This window comes from Oryzias latipes, chromosome 21, assembly GCF_002234675.1.
Source record: "Oryzias latipes chromosome 21, ASM223467v1".
NCBI classification, from domain to species: Eukaryota; Metazoa; Chordata; class Actinopteri; order Beloniformes; family Adrianichthyidae; genus Oryzias; species Oryzias latipes.
The window spans coordinates 11,124,316-11,145,993 of record NC_019879.2 but is presented as its reverse complement, the minus strand read 5'-3'; the positions used below and the strand labels follow the sequence as shown (position 1 = coordinate 11,145,993).

The window sequence follows — 21,678 nt, the reverse complement described above, 5'->3', positions numbered from 1 at the left end:
ACATGGACTTGACCCGGATGTAATTCGTGTGGCTGTTGGTCTGCTTCTAAAGGTGAGCGTTATGTTTATCTAAATTTGTTTAGTCACTTATATTATTAAATATATTTAGTATAATTTAAAATAATTACAACAATAAATTAAAAAAATTGAGATCTTAAAGTCTAAAAAATTTTAACTATAATACCCACAATTCACCAGTGCTGCAGAACTCTCGCGGGCTTTGTTTTGATATGGCGGCAGCTTTCAAAACTTGTTTCTGGTGTAAATACACAACGTTTTATGTTACAAGAACGAGGCTGCATTTCTTGTGTATTGAAGGTAAATATCTTTGGATTAGATTATAATGCGTACTTTTTTTATTTTGTTAATAATTTTTAAAAGAAACGTTACAGTTTTGGCAAACAGCGGGAGCGGGTAACATGATACGTTTTTTTGTGTAGATAGATCCACCCTGGGCCTGATTACACTAAATGACAGTAACCTTTTTTAAAATATTTAAACAAATGTTGATTACAACAATTTAATGTTAGCAGTTTAATTAGCTGTTGTCACTAACGGTATTATTTGCAGACACACTGTTCGTTAAAGTTTAACGTCTGACACTTTTTTTAAAATTTATTTGGGATTTTTAACGTGAATCCTTTCCGGTGATGTCTCGTCATGATGAAATTAACCTTTAACCGGCCACTGTAATCTGTTTTTCAAATCCCGGATTAGCTTCCTAAACAACCTGGGTCAACATGACATCTCCTGCCGGGCTTGGCTTCCCCGAGCCAGACATCCTGGCTCGCTGGACGCCGAGCAGGACCCGCGCCGGCGTCATCCTCCATCCCTCACCGGATTTGGCCGGATCGCTGCGGTACGTCACTGCCAAGGGGCCCGCGCCGCAGATGCCGGAGGACTCCTTCGCCTCTGACTTCGCCCCTCTGTCCGCCTCCACAGACAGCAGCCTCATTGGCGCTGAAGGCTGTGAGCGGCCTGTTCGCGGGGATGTAACGTATAGGCCGACGAACTGCGAACTGTCTGTACCGACAGCAATCCTACAGGATCAGTTCGACAAACTGGATGCGATGGCAAACGAAGATTTACCCATAATGATGAAACTGGAACAGGTAAGAACTTTTCTAATAAATTATTATATCTTTACTTCTCATCATACCTTTAAGTCCCACTCCGATCATCTTTTAATCTATTTTCAAAGCATTTCCAGTGGTCTTTGAATCACGAAGATGCCGTTTTTAGCCAGGACCAAAAAACCCGTGTCGTTTTTAGGACATAGTTTCTGCAGAGTAGCAATAGTTCATCAGAAATTCACGTCTGAGTTGTGGGCAGGACCGTTGGCATGAAACAACTCCGCCCCCTTTCCCTTCACTGTTACTGAGAGCTTTCTGTTTACAGTCTCTCCCTCTAGCTTCCAGCCCCTCGTACCCCCTGTAGGAACCCCCAACCGTAACATTTGAATAGAAAACAGTCATAAATGCAATTTTAAGCGTAATTTTTTCATATATGTACTCCATCATCAGAAAAATGCCACAAAAGCATGTTAAAAACACCATTTTCATCAGAGGCCAGTGGTATGTCACCTACAGTACAATGCATAAAAAGACAAATCCACTGGAAAAATCTGAATAGTGGGTAAATATTCAGCTCCAATATCCAGCCATTCCATATAAATACCAACACTCTGCCTGCACAATAAATTGCACATTTATCATCACTGTGATATCAGTCTGTGTAGTATGCATATTGGAAAAGACACCTTAAAGTGCCATAAATGGTTACCTTAAATCTATACACACATGCTAAGCCAATCTCATGGCAGCTTGAAGTATTTAATGAACCATATAGAGCACATTATATATTTGACCAATCAGATGGAGCCCTTTAATATTAGATGCCTGCCTCCTATTTAGATGAGGGTTATTTGGAGTATAGTTGAAGTTATGTTGACTTTTATTTAAATCAAACTTGCAGTGAAACGGAAATGATCTATTAGTTGTTTTTTGTTTTGCTAGTTGATCACGAATCATAAGTCATATGGTCATCGCAATATTGATCACAAATATTACAAGTTTTTCTCAGATTGTGCAGCCCTAGTCAACTCTAGTTCTTATTATTGGATGCAGCAAAGACGTGACCCTTAAAAATAATCACCACAACCAACTTCTATGACCTACACAGCTATGTATGGTATTTATTCTTAGGAAAGTCCTTGGGAACCCATATAGTAACAGAGGTGAGTATGTAAGGACAGTAAATAAGATTAACAACACGTGGATGGGAAAGCATATTAAATCAGACCAGGGCATAAAAGAAGAGTCTGTACCATTGAATTGATTAGGGGAACAGCAAACATGTCTTTAGATGATTAATCTGATTTAAATAAAAGGTACTAAACAAAGGTAAAAACAAATAAATTCACACAATTTAGAAGCTTGCAGAACTGTTTCATTAGCAGTAAGTAGTAGTGGTAGTTTTTTTTATGTGTTTTACTTTTTGTTGGATGTTTATGATCTGACAACAACATATATTATTGTTTAATTATTATTTGGCCTTTTTCTCACCTTTTTTTGAGGCAACCTTTTTCTGAATACAGTACTTACTGATCAATTATTTCACAAGTACATTGCTGCACACATAGACTGTAAAAACAGTCAGCCAGAGCAATTATTAAAAAGATCCTGTAGTTTGATTCTTGTTTTTCTTTTGCCCCTCCTGAACTAATGTGGGACACAGAAGTAGCGGCGGAAAGCGGCTTTAGCAGCGCGAGTGGAGTGGAACACCAGGGGAGACTTTAAATGATATTATGACCCCAGACATGGAGACATGATTACTGATGCTTTTGTAGAGCTTTTAAAAGAAATCAATCCGATCTCCAAACATCCTTCATGTCTTCCATTTATTGTAATGAGATATACACAAACAGAAATTTGAGTGTATCTCCAGTAAAGTATTGTTCACAACTGTGTTTTTGAACGACTTATCACATGAGGTGTTTTGTGTTTATTCGCATAATCATGATTTAATGGAAATAGCGTGATTACGAAATTGGGTTTTTCCCGACATTTCTAGAATGTTGATCATTTGTGTGATGGAAACACAGACTGTGTTGGTCAGTAAACAACTTGAATTACATGTGATAAAGAAAAAATATCTAACAAAAATTAGGAGTAGAAAGATGTTAAGAAGGTATTAGAGCAAGAATAGTTTTTCTGACAAACAGAATGTCTGAGTAATAACTGTCTATTTCTCAGTAGAAGTCTATGGGATTTTGGCTTCTTGAAAACCAGCAGGTACTTCCAATTTGGGAACACGGGGGGGGGGCTTAAAGCAACAGTATTTAGGTAACAGTAAAAAAGCTTTTTCAATCCATTTATCTGTCAGTTGTTTTTACAGTCACTGGCTGCACAGTGGGGCAGTGGTTAGCGCTTTTGCCCTCATTTGAATCCCTCCTGGGTTCTTTCTGATTGGAGTTTGCATGTTCTTGTGCACGTGTGTGTTTTGTCCAGGCGCTCCAGCTTCCTCCTACAGTCTGAAAACATACACCATAGATTCATTGATGACTCTAAATTGTGCCTCAGGTGTGAATGTGTCAATGTGTGGTCCTGCATGGGCTGGTGACCTGCCAAGAGTGTACCTCACCTTCTCCCAACAGTAGCTGGGATGGGCTTCAGAAACCATGTGACCTTGAAAGGAATTTAATGGGTTCTGAAGTTAGATGAATGGATGGAAGTGGATTTATGTCTGTTACTGGCTTGACTGTATAAAGAGAACAAGGCAGAGTGACCCCTCCACCCTTTGCGTTCCAAACAGGAAGTACCCACTGTCTCCAAGAATCCAAAAACACTATTACTCAGTCTATTTGTCAGAATAACCATTTTTCCTCTGCAAGATTTTTTTAACATCATTTTGCTAATCCCAGTGATGAAAGTCTTCCGGGAATTCCCGGAAATCCGGGTTTTTGAGCAAACCGAACGTACTTTCCGGGAAATAAAGACCTGATCTCTACGGTCAAATCGCTTTCCGGATTAGAAAATGGTCTGAAATCAGCTAATTTTAGCTTTATTTTCTATATTTCTCCGCAGATCGCTTCCTCTATGGTCGTGGCCATCTTTCGTCTTCCCGGCCTAATTGACCAATGACGGGACGTTTTAGTTGCTTTCGGATGCGTCGACGGGTCTGATTGGCTCTGTCTGCACCACGTGGTCAGCGTGACTTGCTTCCCTAGAGACCAAAACTGGCGGACCCACGCTAAACTTTCACAAACACATCTGAAGAGTTTGCGATCAAATTTGTGTTAAAATAATGGCAGGCATCGTCATTATTGAGCGTGGTCACGACCTCAGTTGTGAGAAGACGATAAAAAACAAATTGAAGTGGTCTTGGCTGGAAAAAAAAAAAAAGATTTTTAAGGTAGTGTAGGTCAAATACTTTTTTGTGTAAAATAATCTCAAAACCACATTTTGAAATAATTTCAATTTTAGTTTTGAGTTTCAGTTTTTATTTTGAATACATTTCTCTATCTAATTTATTTGTATTTCCTAATTACCATGATTTAGTTCAGTATAGTTAACATTAATTATAAGTATTTGATGGTTTGGACCCGCACTCCCTTAAAAAATAATGTTTACAATGTTTAGTTTAGTTTGTATGTTTGTTTTGATATTTCCCAGATTACTTAGTATTGGTGTTAAAGAATTGATGTATTATGTTATAGAATTATAGTTTAAAGCAGATCCCATATTTTGATGTAGTTATAGTTTGAGAAAACAGTGCAAGTGGATGTTGTACATCAGTCATTTCTAAAGCAGAAATAATGTATAAATAACTGAGGTATTTTCATAGAATATCATAGTTACTGGTGTTCTTTTTGCCATTTGGGGCTTTGATGTTACTATATTTTAGCAATTGTATGTTTTGCAGCTTTAAGGAAAAGCGTAGATTGTAGGATTGTGTTACTTTGAGCAATTTTCCAAATTCTTTTTTAGGACCAGCAAGTCCTTAATGGAGAGTCAAACTAGGGGTTTGAATGACAAATCATGATGCTCCAATTAGTCTTAGTTTCTTGATAAAGAAGTGAATAACTAGCTGCCAGAATGCACCAGAATGCATCTAAGACCACGTATTTTTCCAAAATTTCGCTCTGTGCCCGCCATATCGCTCAAAGAAAAGTTCAGGGATTTTTTCCTTGCCTGACTTTCATCACTGTAATCCTAATTTTTTATGACATTTTTTCTTTATTACAAGTTATTCAGGTTATGAACTGACCGATCAGACGCCTCAAAGCATGTGTTGCCCACTGACCCCCGCCGTAAATGTTTGATTGACAGATTCTTCCAAGCCGCTTTCAGTGGGAGGGGTGTGGACATGAATGGAGGATGAACGGAGCCAATCACTCCTGCTCTATATTGGCGACAGTAGTTGCCATAGAAACATTGATTCAGACCATTTACTGTCACTGTCAATGGTGAACACGTTGATGTTGAGAGCTGATGCTCCACTGATCTGTTTTGGTTGCACATAGCTCTCCACTGTGCAGCAGAAGTTTTCCGACCTCTGAAAATCTTCTTTCTCCTAAAATCGGCCACCATTTAGTCTTTTTTGGTGATAACATCACAAAGTGTAGACTGCTTCCCTGCAGGTAACCTCATAACTGTCAGTCATCAAAGAATGTATTTGCATTTGAACAAAACTTTATAGATGGAAGCAGCTGAACAGATCTGAGCGTGCACCTTTCAATTGTGAAGACATTAAAAGGCACTTCTGTGTTGTGTGTGTTTGTGCAGTTGAGGAAATGGCAGCAGGAAATGCAGAAGCAGCTGGAGGCTCATCAGCTGGAGGAACTGCTGTGCCTCCAGGAGGAGCAGCAAAGGCTTCTAGGAATCGGGAATGATCCACATCGCTTATTAGGGGGTAAGGAATAAACCAAATGACAGCAGAGCTGCACAGTTAAGCAGTTCAAATAGGTAAAGCATTAAACCATAGGGAAACCATGTCATTGTGTTATACCCCCAGAGAGTACAGAGTTATCAGAGCCAGAATGGGATGAAGAAACGGTCCACTCTAGGCCGGATGTGAACAGCTCTGAGTTTCCTCGGGCTGCCAGCGGCATCAGACCAGAGCAGCAGCTTTCAATAGCAGATGGAAAGAAGGAGCTTTCGAAAGATCAGGAGGATGGTGGGAAATGCAGTGAAGAGTCCAACACGCCTGCTCTGCTTCTTGTTGAAGCGTGACTTTCATGTGAACTTCTTGATTTGACATTAACTGCAGGAATGCGGGACACCAAACAGAACGACTGGAGGCGACGTGGCGATGGCCGAGCTTTCCCCGAGGTCGAAGAAGCAAATCAGGAGTGTAAAGATGCAGCTTCTGCTCAAGGAAGAAACAGGAAGGGGGATCAGGTCTGGAATGACCGGTAAGTCCTGTCTTATTTCATTTAAATCACTACACATTTGTCTCATTTCTAGTATAGCTACAGTAAAATAAAAGTCAAAGGTAAAATACTCTGAAATAGAATGACTTGTTTTTCAAATGTAATTTCAAAAGCTGCATTTTTTTCAGTGTAATTGGGCAAAACACTTGCCAGGAGAAAAATAAACATGGTAAATTAGTCAATAATGTTGGTAAAGCAATTTCTTTTTTAAATTTATTGTACAACAAGCCATCATCTCATTCAAATAACATTTTAATTTGAGTATATTGAGTGATATAAACTTTAAAAAGTTGATTTGATTTAAAATTAGAGAAATACTTTTTAATGAGATGTTGACTTTTGTCATTGGGATTAAATTAAAATGTCTTATGGAAACCACATTTATTTTGAAATGCATTTAGTGACAAACCACTGAATTCTTTCTGTTCTTCATTTTTCCGTGCGGCTCCTCTCCAGACCAATAAGACCAGGCATTGTTGGTCAGAAACAGACCTTTGAGGAGCTGCTAGACGAGCAGTTGAGGCTGGAGGAGCAAAGGCTCAAATCTGCCCAGCAACAGGTAAGAAATGTTTTTGAGAGTCTATGAAAACATAAATGTCTGAGGTCGTCGATGAAGCACTGAATTTATCGATGCGTTTATACAGTGAAGTGAAAGTGTTTTAGTCAGTCACTGATTCTGTACATTCTCCCACATAAACAGATTAGTTTGATCTCTAATGTTTATTATAGAAATAAATTTAATCTTTTCGATACAAAGTAAAAAAAAACAAAAAAATAAATAAATAAAATTACATTGTTAGATTTTTAAAGAATTTATTTGTATTATGGTGCAGAAAATATTTATCTCCACAAACAAGAATTTTTTTTCACAGATCTGTTCATTCTTTTTTGAGAAGCTCTTCTATCCTCCACTTGTTTCCTGTTTTAATCTCACCTTATTGAACTGGTTATCTGTATAAAAGACACCTTTCCACTCCCTTAAACAGTCAGACTGCAACCTCTCCACCATGATCAAGACCAAAGAGATGTCTAAGGGCACCAGGGACACGATTGTAGACCTGAACAAGACTAGGATGATCCAATCTGCAATAAGCAAGCAGCTTGGTTGGAGCAATTATTAGAAAATGGAAGAAACACAGGATCACTGATCATCTCACCTAGTGCTCAATGCAAGAACTCACGTGGTCTCACCAAAAGATCTAGAGATGCTCCAAAGATTCTCCTGCTTAAACCAGGACATGTCCAGGCAAGACCAAAGTTCTCAAGAAACCATCTGGATGATCCAGAAGAGAATTAGGAGGATTAGGAGAATGTCATGTAGTCAGAAAAAAACCAAAATGGAACTCTTTGGTATAAACGCCACTTATCATGTTAGGAGGCAGAAGAATGGTGAGTTGCTTCCCAAGAACACCATACCCATTGTAAAGCATGGGGGCAGAAGCATCATGATTTGGGGCTGTATTTATTTATTTATTTTTCCTTTTGCAAAGGAGACAGGACAGCTGATCCATATTCAGGAAAGGATGAATGGAGACAAGTATGGTGAGATCTTTGATTTTAAAAACCTTCCATCAGTGAGAACATTTAGGATGAAACATGGTGGAACTTTCCAGCAGGACAACAATCCCAAACATGTCATCTGAACAATGAAGACACAGCAGTGTAAACAGCATTTCAAGGTTCTGGAGTGTTCTAGCCAGTCTCTAAACCAACAGAGAATCTGTGGAGGGAGTTGAAAGACCGTGTGTTCCAGAAACAGCCCCAAACATCACAGCTCTTAAGAAGATCTGCATGGAAGAATGGACCAAAATGGCAGCTACAGTGCAAACCTGGTGAAGACCTAGATAAAATGTTTGACCTCTGTTATTGTAGACCAGGGTTACATTAAAAAATACTAAGGTGAACTTTTGTTATCTACTAAATACATATTTTTAAGGAATTTATCATACAAATAAATTCCTTAAAAACCCAACGATGTGATTGAAGTGTTTCTATGATGACCATTTCATATCAAACTCATCTGTAGAAGTAGAACAATCTACAGAATCACTGACTGACTGTATAAATGAATTGATATATTGTAAAATGTATTAAAAATACCGTTCAAAATGAAATAACTTTAATAGCTAGAATGATTGTTTAATCTGAATGTCCTCAACAGAATCAAGCTCCACCCAAAAGAGCCTTTCTGAAACGAGGAGAAGGACTTGCAAGATTTACTAAGAATTCCAAAGCTTTGTCCAAAAAAGCAGAAACAAGGACAGACCAGAAATCCGAACTCCAAGCCAGAGTCATTACCCGCAGCAACTCCGCGCCTGCGTCCATCCACAGAGGTTTTTCAAACTCTTCACCGCGGCTTCCTGTTCAGCGAAAAACGGCCATCCTCAACAAAGAAAACGAGCTGAGGAGAGTCTGTCCGTCCCCTCGGGAGATCAGAGCAGATGGGAAGCCAGCGTGGACCAAAGTTTTAGGAACTCATCAAAGACAGAACAAAGAAGAGGTTCTTAAAACCAAGCCAGAGAGCGGGAGAAACAAAAACGCTCTTCTTGGACTCAAAAATGAGGAGAACAAGAACAAAGTCGGTTTTTCAGATCAGGGTCAGAGGAGCTGCGCTCCAAACCCGGTAACCAAACAGGTGGGCACCATGGAGGCGCGAGGAAATGCTGACGGTGATGCAACGAAATCGAAAAGTTCTGGTTCCACAGTAGAAGCAACACCTCTGACAGAGAAGGAAGGTGGAGTTCCTCAGGATTCCTTTGAGATGTCGTTCCAGGAGAAGCTCCGGCGCTGGGAGTGCGACAAGCAACTGGAAAATATGGAGCTGGGAGAGTTTGAGCTGCTGGAGCAAGCGGCTGAAGAGCTGTCCTTTTCATCAAACTCCTCTTTTGTCACTAAGGTAAAGATTCAAAACGATTTAAAACAAATGGAGATTCAAAGAGATTGCAAAGAGGTTTCTTACCAAAATGAAGACGATCTTTACCTTTTTGATTGTTTGGTGCTTTCAAACAGTGGAGGAAATGAGTGTTTGATCTCTTGGAGGTTAGCCCAATTAAAAAGTAATTGACAATCCACGATCTTAATGGTAATTTCATTTGAACAGTGAGAACATCAGGTAAGAATTTTTTAACCTGTATTTGCCTGTACCATGTGGATGGGAGGATGGATGGAGCCGTGTCCCGTCAAATCCTGAGTGAGAGGCTCAGAGTGGGTGGTGGGTGAGTCTCTCAACAGGATAATGACCCAAAACTTACAGCCAAGGAATGGCTGAAGAAGAGGCATATCACGGTCATGGAGGGGTCCAGCCAGGTTCTGGACCTCAGTCCTATAGAAAACCTACAGAGTGCTAAAGCTCAGTTACCAAGCAACAGCCAGAAAATCTGCAAAGGATCAAATACTTATTTCCTCCACTTGATATAAAAAAGTCTGACGGTTTCTGTCAGTTTGGAGTCGACTCTTTTCTTGCAGCTGCAGTGACGTTAACCTTGCACCTTTTCAAAGTCTGTTGGTTCTCACAGGTTCTCCGGATGGATCAGCAGAAGTGGCAGCTGCAGACGGCGCATGGGCTCCATCAGAGGCGTCTCTCCTCCACCCCCATCAAGTCTCCACCTAGAGGCGACCCTCAGAAGTGCGGTAGTGTTGAGCGTGACGCTGTGTCTGTGTGTAAAAGTGGCTCGGCTGCCTCTGAGGAAAAGAAAAGCCGTGCAGTCGACAAGGTTAGCGCTGAGGATGATGATGGCGAGGACAGTGGGAGAGAAGACCAACGGGAGCTATCTGACATCTCATCTGCTGGTGGCTCTGACTTTGGAGAGCAGGACGTCGTGCTTTTTCCTCCCCCGTCTAATCCTCCATATGACAAACGATCATATCAGGAGGAGGACAGTTTCAGGGATTCAGCGTCAGACGGCGGGGAGGCCGACAGCATCCACAGTTACGCAGAAGACTCCACCCTGACGGAGGACAAAGACAGCCGGCAGCCGGATGTCATCTTTGACGACGACGACGCGTGGAACGACCTGGAGGTCAGCGCAGGCGGGAAAACCAGTGACTCTACGGAAGTTAGTTTACCTTTCAGATCTGCAGCCGATGGCGGGAAACCTCTGATGAGGAAAGTGGCAACGAGCAAAGCTACAGGGTCAGACAGCGGCCCAGAGGCTGACCCTCCACCTGCCTCTCAACTCATGACGAGGTTGTTCCCCTCGCTGAAGCCTAAAGACAAGAGCACACCTGCACCCCCTCCCCCTGTGGGGTCCGAGTCCAGCCAGCAAAGCAATGACACAGGTTAGACCAGCATTTGAACGCTGTCACAGAATACAGAAAGTCTGTTTAAAACAGGAAAAGCACTGGTAGGCCTTCCAGCTAGTGTTTGATTCTCTTGGTCTCTGCAGTCCAGCAGGCCCAGTCCAGGCAGCTCAGAGAGAGGCTGGTTGAGCTAGAAATCGAGATCGAGAGATTTAAGAAGGAGAACGCCGCACTCGCCAAACTCCGACAAGACTGCGAGAAAAAGCAGGAGGAGCTCAGGTGAACCAGCTTCTTCCTGTTCCACATCCAGAGAAGAACGTTCTACCCGATGAAAACGTTTCCATGTTAAACCTTCACCAAACATCCTGTGTGTCTTATTTTGAAATGCAGGAGGGAGCGGTTGGATTTTGATCAGGCCAAAGCAGCAGAGCTGGCCAGGTTTGACGACTACAAGAAGGAGGAAAACAGGAAGTTGCAGAAGGAGCGCAAACTTTTCGAGAAACACGCTACAGCTGCCAGAGCTGCACCTGACAAGAAGGAGCGAGAGGAAATCCAGGTGAGCCGTAATGTCATGACAAAACAGTCAAATGTGGAAAAAAGTTTTCTTTGATATCACTAATAATGACTGACAAAAAAACATCATTTTCCTTAGTTTGATATTTATTTACTCCCAAAAATGAAGACAATAATAAAGAAATCCTGAAATGACCAAAACTGACCATGTCAATAGCGGTTAATTCCACCTTTTGCCTCAATAACAGCTTAACAGCGACGTCTCCTGCTCCTCACTAGCCTCATGATGTTGTTCTTAGGCGTTCCACTCTTCTACAAGTGCTAAAAGCAGTTCTACATATCATTTGGTGGTGGGGTACAATCATCAAGTCTCTGCTTCAGCTGATCCCAGACGTCCCCTATGGGGATCAGGTCAGAGGTCATTGCTGGTCTAACCATATGAGACACTCCGACCACCTGAAGTTTAGTTGTGACAATTCTGGTACCATGTGGTGGAGCATTATCATCCATGAATAGACAGTTGGGGGTGTTCTGATGGAATCAGGGGATGATGATGGTTCTAAGATGTCTCTGAGTTAAGAACCTGCAATGACTAGACCATCTACAAGAACCTAATCAGTTTTTTACTGACTAGTGGTGCTTTTTTTATTTTACATAATGTTTATTAAATCATTTTTGTCACAGAACAATATGCATTTGAGCAACAACTAAAAGGAAAAATAAACAAAAAAAACCCACTCAAAATATAACCCTGGAACTAAGAAGCAAGAAGTCAAACCCTGTAAAAAAAAAAAAAAAAAAAAAAAAAAAAACGTTTTTAGATTATGTTCAGATCAAAGACAGAAAATGTCTGTCTTCTGTCTGAATATTTATTTCGGGTTTTTTAGGAAACAAAAAAAGAAAGTTGCATTAACTGACTGATCTGCTTATTAGAGGAAAGCACTGAATACAGTTAATAAGTCATTACTAGTATCATTGTCTTTGATGACAGATGGTATACAGTAAAACCTTGTTTTTCGCGGGGGTTACGTTCCAGAAAGAGCCCGTGATAGTCAAAAACCGTGAAGTAGAAACCTCTATTTTTTTTTTCAAGTATGATACAATTAAATACTCTATTATACATTGAAAAGAAAGAACACACCATTTTATAGGCTCAAGCATTTGTTTCACATCTCAAAGTACTATAGAAACGTTTTTTAACAAATAACTTCTGTTCTGTACTGTCAAATAATAATTTTAATCATCAATGTGAACAGAGGCGTCAAATCGCGGAGATTAGCCCCGCCCACCGCGACCCGCGTAATTGGATTAAACGGGAGAAAATATAAAATGATGATTATGAAAAAATACAAAGTACAGTCGCACAAATAGTGACTCGGGTGTATTTAACTGCTCTAAGTTCAGACTGAGCAGCTGCATCCTGACTCCGCTCTGCAGATTTTTCTTCTTTTAAAGCCCGCGGTGCAGCTGCAGGTGTGTTTGTTAGGGAGAAGAACATAGTGATAGGCAGTTGGTGTCGCTCTTTTTTCTTCTTCGCAAAAACATCCTTATACACCGACATGCCAACATCAAGAGAATTTGCAAGTACATAATGTAAATTTGGCAAGCTGTTTTACGTACGTGTACATATTAAACTGCAACGTTCTTGACGCACAGGTAGAGAAGAAGCAGAGTGGCTTTTTAGCCAATCAGAATGCAGAACACAATGCACGCTGCAAATCCGTGAAGTAGCGAAACCGTGAAAAGTAAACCGTGTTATAGCGAGGGATCACTGTATTCTAATAACGTTGTACAAATACTCACCCTAACAGTAAATCATGTAAAGAACAAAGCACTCGTAGAAGTGGGATGACAGATGAACTTCCTTTGACCCCAGTCTCTGAAGGAACAGCTGAACTCCCTTCAGGAGGAGCTGAAGAGGCGGGAGAGTCGCTGGACCTCCACTCACACCCGGCTGCGCCAGCAGATTGATTCCCTCAACAAGGACAACGCTGCTCTTCGGGAGGAGGTACCACTAACGCACAGCTCAGACACAAGATGGGGCGCCACGAGCCACAAGAGGCGTCCATGGATCTATCTGCATCAGAATGGAGCAGAGCAGGGAGTTTGTGGCCTGTGAAGCGTATTTTCTACGCCATGAATAAGCTCTTTGTTACTTCTCTTTTCATTCACAACAATTTGAATTAAAAAATACTCACAAAGGCTATTTTAAGCTTAACTCTCTTTATATGTGTCTTCCATAATCAGAAAAATGATACAAGAACATGTTATAAACACCCAAAAGATAATTGTCATCGCAGTGGGTCTTTAAGGCTTGTCTGGTTTATGCAAAGAACTGACAAAAGCATCAGATCTCAGCCACATGTGGTTATTGTCAGTTTGAAATAGTCATTTATTATCCTTTGAAGATCCAAATGTTGGAGAAGCTGCGTCTGAGCGCCTGGAAGAAAAGCTCCGTTGCTGCAGAAACCAAAGACGGTCCCAGGACCTCAGAGAGCAGCGTGTCGTCTGGAACCAAAGGAGTCACGTTTGCTGTAAGCATTTCTGTTTTCTGAACCGCCAACAGTGAAACTTGAAATGAGTGTTTACGAACTCCTTGTGCTACACTGTGAACACAAAACTCATGACTATCATCAGGACACTCAGGGGTTCATTCTGTTCTCTGTTTGCAGAGCCCCTTAGACTCCATTGGAAGCTGCAGCAGCCCCCCAGCAGGCAGCACATCTACAGGCCCCAAAGGAAACTGCAAAGACAGTGGCCAAGGTGTGATGAGAGCATGCACTCACTGAAGCTGCACGTTCTCCTCCTAACTGTCAAACATGAACGGTTTCGCTGCAACTGCTGTGCTGTTTCCACGGTTCATCTGATTATTTCTTACATCTGCATCTGTTATTAACACGGACGTTAAAATGAATGACCAAGCAATTACTGTTATGTATTCTGGCAGATGCTTACAATCATTCCTTCATGTCAGCAGGTATGAAAAGCAGCTTGAGGAGGTCTGGAGGCTCCACCTCCTCATTTTCCTCCTCCTCATTAACCAGCAGGAAGCAAGAGGGCAGATCTTCACCTGTCAGGAGGAACCAGAAACCCCCCCAAACCCTGGAGGAATCAGAGGAGTCCTTGGTAAGAGACAAGGCGAGCTTTATTTGACTGTACGTTTTCTACACAACAGGCGTACAGGGAGTCTGGACAATAGGTTGACATTTTTCGGGATTCCCAAGGGTCACTGCCATTAATCACGGGACCGGGACAAGATCAAATTCATGTGGGAGCGGGAACTGCTCAAACGGTTCACAGCCTGAGAGTCTCAGTGCGGCTCTTTAGATCAGTGTTTTTCCACCTTTTTTGAGCCACGGCACACTTTAACCTTGATAAAAATCCCGCGGCACGCCAGCATCCAAAAATGGAAAAAAAAGGAGAAACTCATAGTCTGTATTGTCGATTTACAGCCCCTCTGCAATCTCACATGCATTTTTGTGATAATTGTGGCAGAAAAACCTGGAAGCTGCAGCTATTTTTCTAAAAGATGCAATAAAAGTTAAGTTAGAAGATTTAAAAACTGTTTGATGTGTGTTCGTTATGGTTTCAAGACGTTTAACAAAGAAAGGCTCCTTGTGCGCTGAGATGCTGTCACTTTAACCCAATGCATCATGGGAGATGTAGTGCAAACTGCAGCTGAACGCATAAAGACTATTGTCTCTGAGCTTCATTGTTTTGTTCACTTTTTCCAAGGTCTGATACCGGATTCTGTGGAAACTACACCGCTAAAGACGAGCTTTAGCTGGTGTTTTTGTTGGAACTGAGAGACTTTATCAACAGAAAAAGGAAGTGAAGACTTTAACCACTTCTGATTGGTCATACTGATGACATGTGATTAAGACTCCAAGAATGATTGGTGGAGACAGTTAAAGGGGCGGGACTTTTCCTAAAACAATTATAGCTGCAGCTAAATCGCGGTGCCGTCATTCTTATCAAAATGTCTTTAATAGAATCAAATAAACACAAAGATAAAAGTATTTTATGATCTTTCATATTCCTAACTACTCAGTGTTTTATCAGGACCTGTTTGGATGAACAAAGAGCTGATATCCTGGAGATGGTAAATGTTTTTAGATCAGTTAATGAGGGCAATTTCCCACGGCACACCTGACCATCTCCCACAGCACACTAGTTGAAAAACACTGCTTTAGAGTGAACGACAAGAGTGGCTCCTTCCTGGGAGCATTTTTTATTTCTCAGTTCCCCCTCTGTCTTTTTTCTATTCAAGCTTCATGTAATCAGTCGATACATATGTGCTGGCGCCTCTGGTTTGCGCTGAGCGAGGGCGGGGCGTTGCATGTGCAGCAGCACATGAACAGAGTATGATCAAGAGAGAGAGCGCCAGGTGCAACAATGACAAACTGCATTAACAAGAATGCCAAGAAAATGAGTGACAGCAGGAAAGGAAGTAAAATCAAGAACCATTTCACTTTTACTAGATTTTTAAATGCCAACCTTTATTGTAAAAAAAAATCTTTTTCTCCATTTTAATTTGTTTTTTTGTTGTGGTTGTGTTTGAGCTTTTAGGAGTTTGCTCGCTTCTAAATCTGCTGTGTCTTGCTGTTTTCACCTTAGAAAACAGAAGTTGTGCCAGAAAAGCCAGAGAGCTTAGAGGCAAATGAGCTAGACTCAGTCCAGGATGTCATCAAACATCCCGATGGGAAGGTGAGATGACTGTGAAAATAAGAAAAGCTACAACTGAACCACTATTTTCCACGGATTATCCTCTTGATTTAACCACAAAATTAGTGAGTCACAAGTTCTACTTTGATTGTTGACATCTGCTTCTGGGTGTTCAGATTGAAAAAGTTCTGGTTGGGGGTGATCGCCTCATTGTCTTCCCCAACGGAACCAGGAAGGAAGTTTCTGCAGACGGGCTGTCGGTAAAGATCACCTTCTTCAACGGCGACACCAAGCAGACCACAGCTGACCAGAGAGTGGTGAGGCTGATCCTGCTGTCAGCAGGCCAGTGAGCAGGGAGTCACTGTCACTGCTTTGAGACTTCCATTCCCTTACATCTGTCACATTTGCTCCCCGTCCAGATCTACTACTATGCTGAGGCTCAGACCACACACATCACTTACCCTGAAGGTCTGGAGGTCCTGCACTTCCCCAACAACCAGACAGGTGAGAACTGAGAGGAGGCTCAGCCACTCAGCGGCTTTCATAGCAGCTTTTAGTGCAGCTTTGCCTCATTTCAGCAGGATGGAGCTGTTCTTGTCTCACACAGAATTCCCATTTTGTTGACGTGGTCAAAGTGGAAAAGGTGATTTTTAAAATAGTGTAAATAGTAAAATTAGCATTTTGTTTAAACTTAATCTCAGATTGCTCTGTCATGCGACAATCAAAAAAGTTTGCTAATCAATATAAAATGATTCGAATTTAAAATAGTTTTACAGCTGAAATCTTCTCTTTAAAGTCCTCAGATCAGCTAAAATCCAAAAACCTGTGTCGTTTTCTAGGACGTTTTCTTCTTGACTTGTTTTATGGTAATTGCATATATGTGCTCTTATTGTGAAAGGGCAGGAGGGATTTGATGTGACATTGTTGTGTTGATGATGGTGGAATTGATAAAGTAAACATTAAGCTAAGAAGGGAATTTGAATTTTGTTTAGCATTGTTAGCAACTACAGAGTCCCACCAACTTTTGACGAAGGAAAACCGCACGAAAGCTGGAAAAATGAAGTCGCAGTGTGGACCCAAGTTACAGATCTCGAAAAGAAGAAGCAGGCGCTCGCCGTTGCTTTGGTGCTTTCTGGGGAAGCGAGAGAAGTGTTGATGGAAATATCGGTGGAGGATTTGAACAAGGACACAGGCATGGACACTTCAGTCGTGAAGCTAGATTATCGCTTCTCAAAGATCGAACCAACGAGGCTCACTCAAGTTTTAATCAGATAGCGAGAGACAGTAAGGTGTCCGTGACGGATTATATCATTGATTTTGAACAGCGGTATGCCTGAATGCTTTAATACAAGATGGAACTTCCGGATGCAGAATTAGCATTTAAACTACTGGACAAAGCTTGTTTGGACAATTAGCACTGACACGTGTGCAGACTTGACTTGCTGCCACCAAGTCTGCACTGACGAGGATTTTTGGAGGGAAAACATCTGGCTCAACGGTGGGAATTAACCAAGACGCTGCATATATAACTGAACAGAGAAGACAGTTAAGCAAAGCATGGTCCCAAAATGATAAGCAGAAGACACTCTGGCCCAGCACAAATCCTCTGGATAGAAATGTGTTCAGATCATAACGTGCCATTTGTCAAAGCACATTCCACTGGGCTGTCCACAAAAAGGTGAGCAAATTAAACTGACTGAAGATAAAGCAAATGATGTGCAGGACAGCAATGATCTTTATGACCGAGAGTTTTGGCTCTGCAATAACTGACACCGCATGCAGACGGTCAGTGTGTGGACAAAAATGGTTGGATAACTACACCAGTCAGCTAAATCAAATAGTCAGAAGATGACAAAGTGGTCAACCCCACCAAAAGACTAAAGATTCCTGCTCAAATTTGGCAGACAAAATGTCCTAATGAAACTGAAGTTGTTCCAGCCAAGATTCCCCTTCTTCTGAGCAAAGAATCTATGAAAAGAGCAGGAACTGTGCTGGAAATGGAAAACTTGAGTTTACAAGCTCAGGTCATTACTGTGTGAACATTGTGGATGTTGAAAACCAAAAGGTTCTGGACCATGTCCACTTTTTGATAGCCAATGAGGATGTCATTCAACAAGAAAACTCAAATGTAGAACTGGATAGTCGGTATGATGAGGAAATACTGGCAATCTCAGAAAAAATGACCACACCGGAAAAACAAAATGATGAAGCTTCATCAACAGTTTGGTCATGCTTGTACAGAAAGGCTTCAGAAACTTCTGATCAGCTCAGGCAACAAAGCTAAAGAATGTGAAAAAAGAATCGTTGATGAATGTGAACCATGTCAGATCTAGTAGAACCAAACCAAAGACCTGTTGTTGGTTTACCATTGGTATCTCAGTCCAATGAAACTGTAGCAGTTGATCTTCATAAACTCCTGCTAGGTATGTGGTATCTTCATATTGTTGACCAGTTCAAACGATTTAGTGCAGGAAGTATTCTGACCACAAAGAAGTCATCTGACATAGTGAAGCACTTCATTCATGCCTGGATAAGTGTGCATGGCCCTCCTCAGAGACTGTTCAGTGACAATGGAGGAGAATTCAACAATGATGAGATGAACACATTTCTGCTCTGCATGCATCAAGGAAGGCCTTTACAGAAGCAGAACGTTCTGAAAGAATACGGAGAGCATTGCGTAAACAAATACACCACACAGATGAAAAATATGAACTAGGTGAAAAGGTCTACTATAAAAGAGTGGACTGCCATGAATGGAAAGGGCCAGGAGTTGTCATTAGCCAGGATGGTGCTGTGGTGTTTGTCAGACATGGAGGAAGATGCATCCCAGTACATCATTTCAGATCACCAAATTAAAGATTACGCAGAAGTGGACACACATTTTTTGAGAAGAAAAATGGTCAGATGAGTTTCTGATGACAGCTTGACGGACACTTCACCTGCAGGAGCTACATCTGTGAAACAAAATGAAGCGGAACAAAACACCTATGACAACACGAGGCAACACATAGTTGTGGAAGGAGAATATGATGTTCAGCTCAAAAGGGGACTAGTTTTGAAATATGGTGACAGTGGTGTTGTATGTATACAAAGCACAAGTCATGGGACGTGGAGGAAAAGCTACGGGAAAATATAAAAACTGGTATAATTTTGTAATCATGGAGCCCAGTAGTGTTGCAGGCAGCCCACGTTCAGTTGACATTATACCGCTGGAGAGTCTTCAGATAGAACAAGATGTCTCTGTTGATACAGCAGATGTTAATGATGTATTTATGACAGGAGTCTTCATTTGACCAGGCCAAAGAAAAAGGGATAAACAGTTGGAGAGACAATGATGTTTCCCCTTAAAGAGACACTAACTGGACTGATGCCAAAAGCATGCTTTTCTAGCAACACTGTTCTCTCAAGTAACAACTGGCAGTGCTGAATATGCTCCACCTTTAATCTGTGTCACAGACAGTCATTCAGTGGCTGACGCACTGACATCTACAAAGTCTGTCTCCCAAAAGACTGCGTCTGGAAATAAGTGCCATCAAGGAACTCTTCCAAGCAGAGTTGAGTGAGTGTTGTACAACACAAAAGAACAACTCGCAGACTGCCTAACCAAAAAGGGTGCATCTGCATGCAAGTTACTATGGGCCCTGAATGATGGACAATGGGAACTTGGTTAATGTTAAATGCAGCAACAGCAAGTCCAGCGAAAATGGTTCATTATGTTGTTTTTGTTCATCTAGCTTGGTTAAAAAAAAAAAAGTTTAAGTTTTAAATACACAGGGGCTGTTAAATGACGACTTTACCTGTTTTATGTTAACAAATTCGTGCTCTGACCAGCTCATCGGCCTTGTGGTTAGTGTTCGGCCTGTAACTGGATGGTCGTGGGTTCAAACCAGACTTTAAAAATGGGACCCAATGCCTCCCTGCTTAACAAGGGGTTGGATTGGGGGGGGGTTAAGCCACCAATGGTTCCCAAGCGCGGCTGCGTCTGCAGCTCACCACTCCCCCAGGGGATGGGTCAAATTTTGCATACCTAGGTGTGTGACAGATAGTGGGACTTTAACTGACTAACTTTTATTGTGAAAGGGCAGATGGGATGTGTTGATGATGGTGGGATGAACAAAGTAAGCTAAGAGGAAAATTTGAATTTTATTGAACACAAAAGTTAAAAACAACAGCATTTTCATCGTAGTGGGTCTGAAACCCTTGTGCTATCCTAGGCACTTTAACATTGGGAGTTGGGTCATCTAGACCCACTAGACAGTGCTCTGAACCTTTTTTCTTCACTGATTTGTGATCTTCACTGGTGTCCATGGATTACATGAAATCTTTCCACCTTTATCCACCTTTATCATGGTAGGAATAACACGTCAATGTAATGTAATGTGGGGGTCATCTAAGATAGCACAAGGGTAAAAGGAGACACTTTTCCTAACGCTGTTATTGACTGAATATGATGCGATTCTGCTGTAAGAAATTCCAAATTCCTTGATCTAATATTACACTAGAATAGAAAAACTGTCTCAATGTAATGTCTGGCGTTCTGCATTCCATTCTGTTCCTGCTGCAGAGAAGCACTTTCCAGACGGGCGTAAAGAGATCACGTTTCCAGATCAGACGGTGAAAAATCTCTTTCCTGACGGCAGAGAAGAGAGCGTGTTGACTGACGGCACCATCATACGGGTCAACACGTAAGTAGACCGACAGGCTCAAATGAGCAGTTCTGTTCCAGTGTTTGTTACCAGTTAACAAGAAAACACTTGTATCTACACAGATTTTCATCATCTTATTTTCGTCCCTTTTGTCTCAACCCTGCATTCGATAAAAAAAAAAATGTAAAAAAGAAGCTAATCAAACAAAGCCACATCGTTACTCCTGAAAAGATTTTTAAAACAGACGTTACGTCATATTGAATGTTTTTTTTTCAATCACTGGTCATAAAAGAAATAACCAAAGCAATTCAACTTTTTTTGACCGGACTGTCGTGTTGCTATTTTTGTGTATTTTGGGCTTTTAAAATCCGTAAAATCCTCATATCTGCCTAAAACAATGATCTTTGATGAGTGAAAGGTTATACAGTATATAAGGGAAGACCCTGCTTAGCCTCAAAACCTACAAAGATTCCCTAACCAATATTTTTATAGTTTCTATCTTTAAATTTGATGCTGTCATAGTAAAAATAATGTGAATGTTGCGGTTGAATTAGAGGATATTTTCTGTAAGATCGTCACTCAGAAGTAGAATCCTTTTCAAACCTTTAAAAAGGAGCACCTTTGCTAAAAGTTTACTTTTATTTAGATTTTACCCCATGAAAGCTAGTTCCAGAAAAAGGGAATTTTGGTTTCACCTTCCTGCCTGAATCAGTCTGTCGTTTTCAGGGATGGCATCAAGGAGATCCACTTTAACACGGGCCAAAAGGAGGTCCACACGGCTGACTTCAAGAGGCGCGAGTATCCAGACGGCACGGTGAAGACCGTCTACAACGACGGCCGGCAGGAAACCCGCTACCCAACAGGACGCGTCAGGATAAAAGACAGAGAGGGAAATGTCATAATGGACAAGCGGCCATAAGGACTGCATTATTTAAACAGAATCTTACTTTTATTGTGAAGAGTCTTGTGGTTATATTTAATGTCAATTACTTCTTGAAACCATGAATTTTTGCACTGAAATAACTCGGAAGAAATCTTCAATGTGAAATCTGTAAAAGTTTTTGTTTAGCTTTTCTTGTAAAAATATTAAATATTTATTTTCTTTAGTTGGGTGAACATTTTTATGCGAAATAATAGTTTGTTTTTTGGAGGTTCCTCCAGCCAACGATTGAAACACGTTAA

At 41.2% G+C, this 21,678-nt stretch overlaps 1 protein-coding gene across 5 annotated transcripts; it reads left to right on the top strand.

Annotated features, from left to right (window-relative positions):
* Window positions 1–10: 10 nt before the first annotated feature.
* cenpj (centromere protein J) lies at window positions 11–21,602 on the top strand. 5 transcript variants are annotated; one of them, XM_020712882.2, is made up of 19 exons: window positions 11–52; window positions 718–1,112; window positions 5,787–5,913; window positions 6,016–6,177; window positions 6,271–6,415; window positions 6,890–6,989; window positions 8,589–9,329; window positions 9,949–10,711; window positions 10,819–10,951; window positions 11,063–11,228; window positions 13,062–13,193; window positions 13,594–13,719; window positions 13,858–13,948; window positions 14,160–14,311; window positions 15,803–15,892; window positions 16,027–16,167; window positions 16,270–16,354; window positions 20,415–20,535; window positions 21,223–21,602. In XM_020712882.2, exons 2-19 carry the CDS (start codon window positions 741–743, stop codon window positions 21,413–21,415), a joined length of 3,840 nt encoding a protein of 1,279 aa, XP_020568541.1. In that variant the 5' UTR covers window positions 11–52; window positions 718–740; the 3' UTR covers window positions 21,416–21,602. The 5 variants fall into 5 exon arrangements, 4 of the variants coding, with proteins under 4 accessions (XP_020568541.1, XP_011487736.1, XP_011487737.1 ...); XM_011489434.3 differs by lacking the exon at window positions 11–52 and adding an exon at window positions 177–318; XM_011489435.3 differs by lacking the exon at window positions 11–52 and adding an exon at window positions 177–318 and having other exon boundaries at window positions 6,890–6,992; window positions 8,595–9,329.
* The last annotated feature ends 76 nt before the right edge of the window (window positions 21,603–21,678 follow it).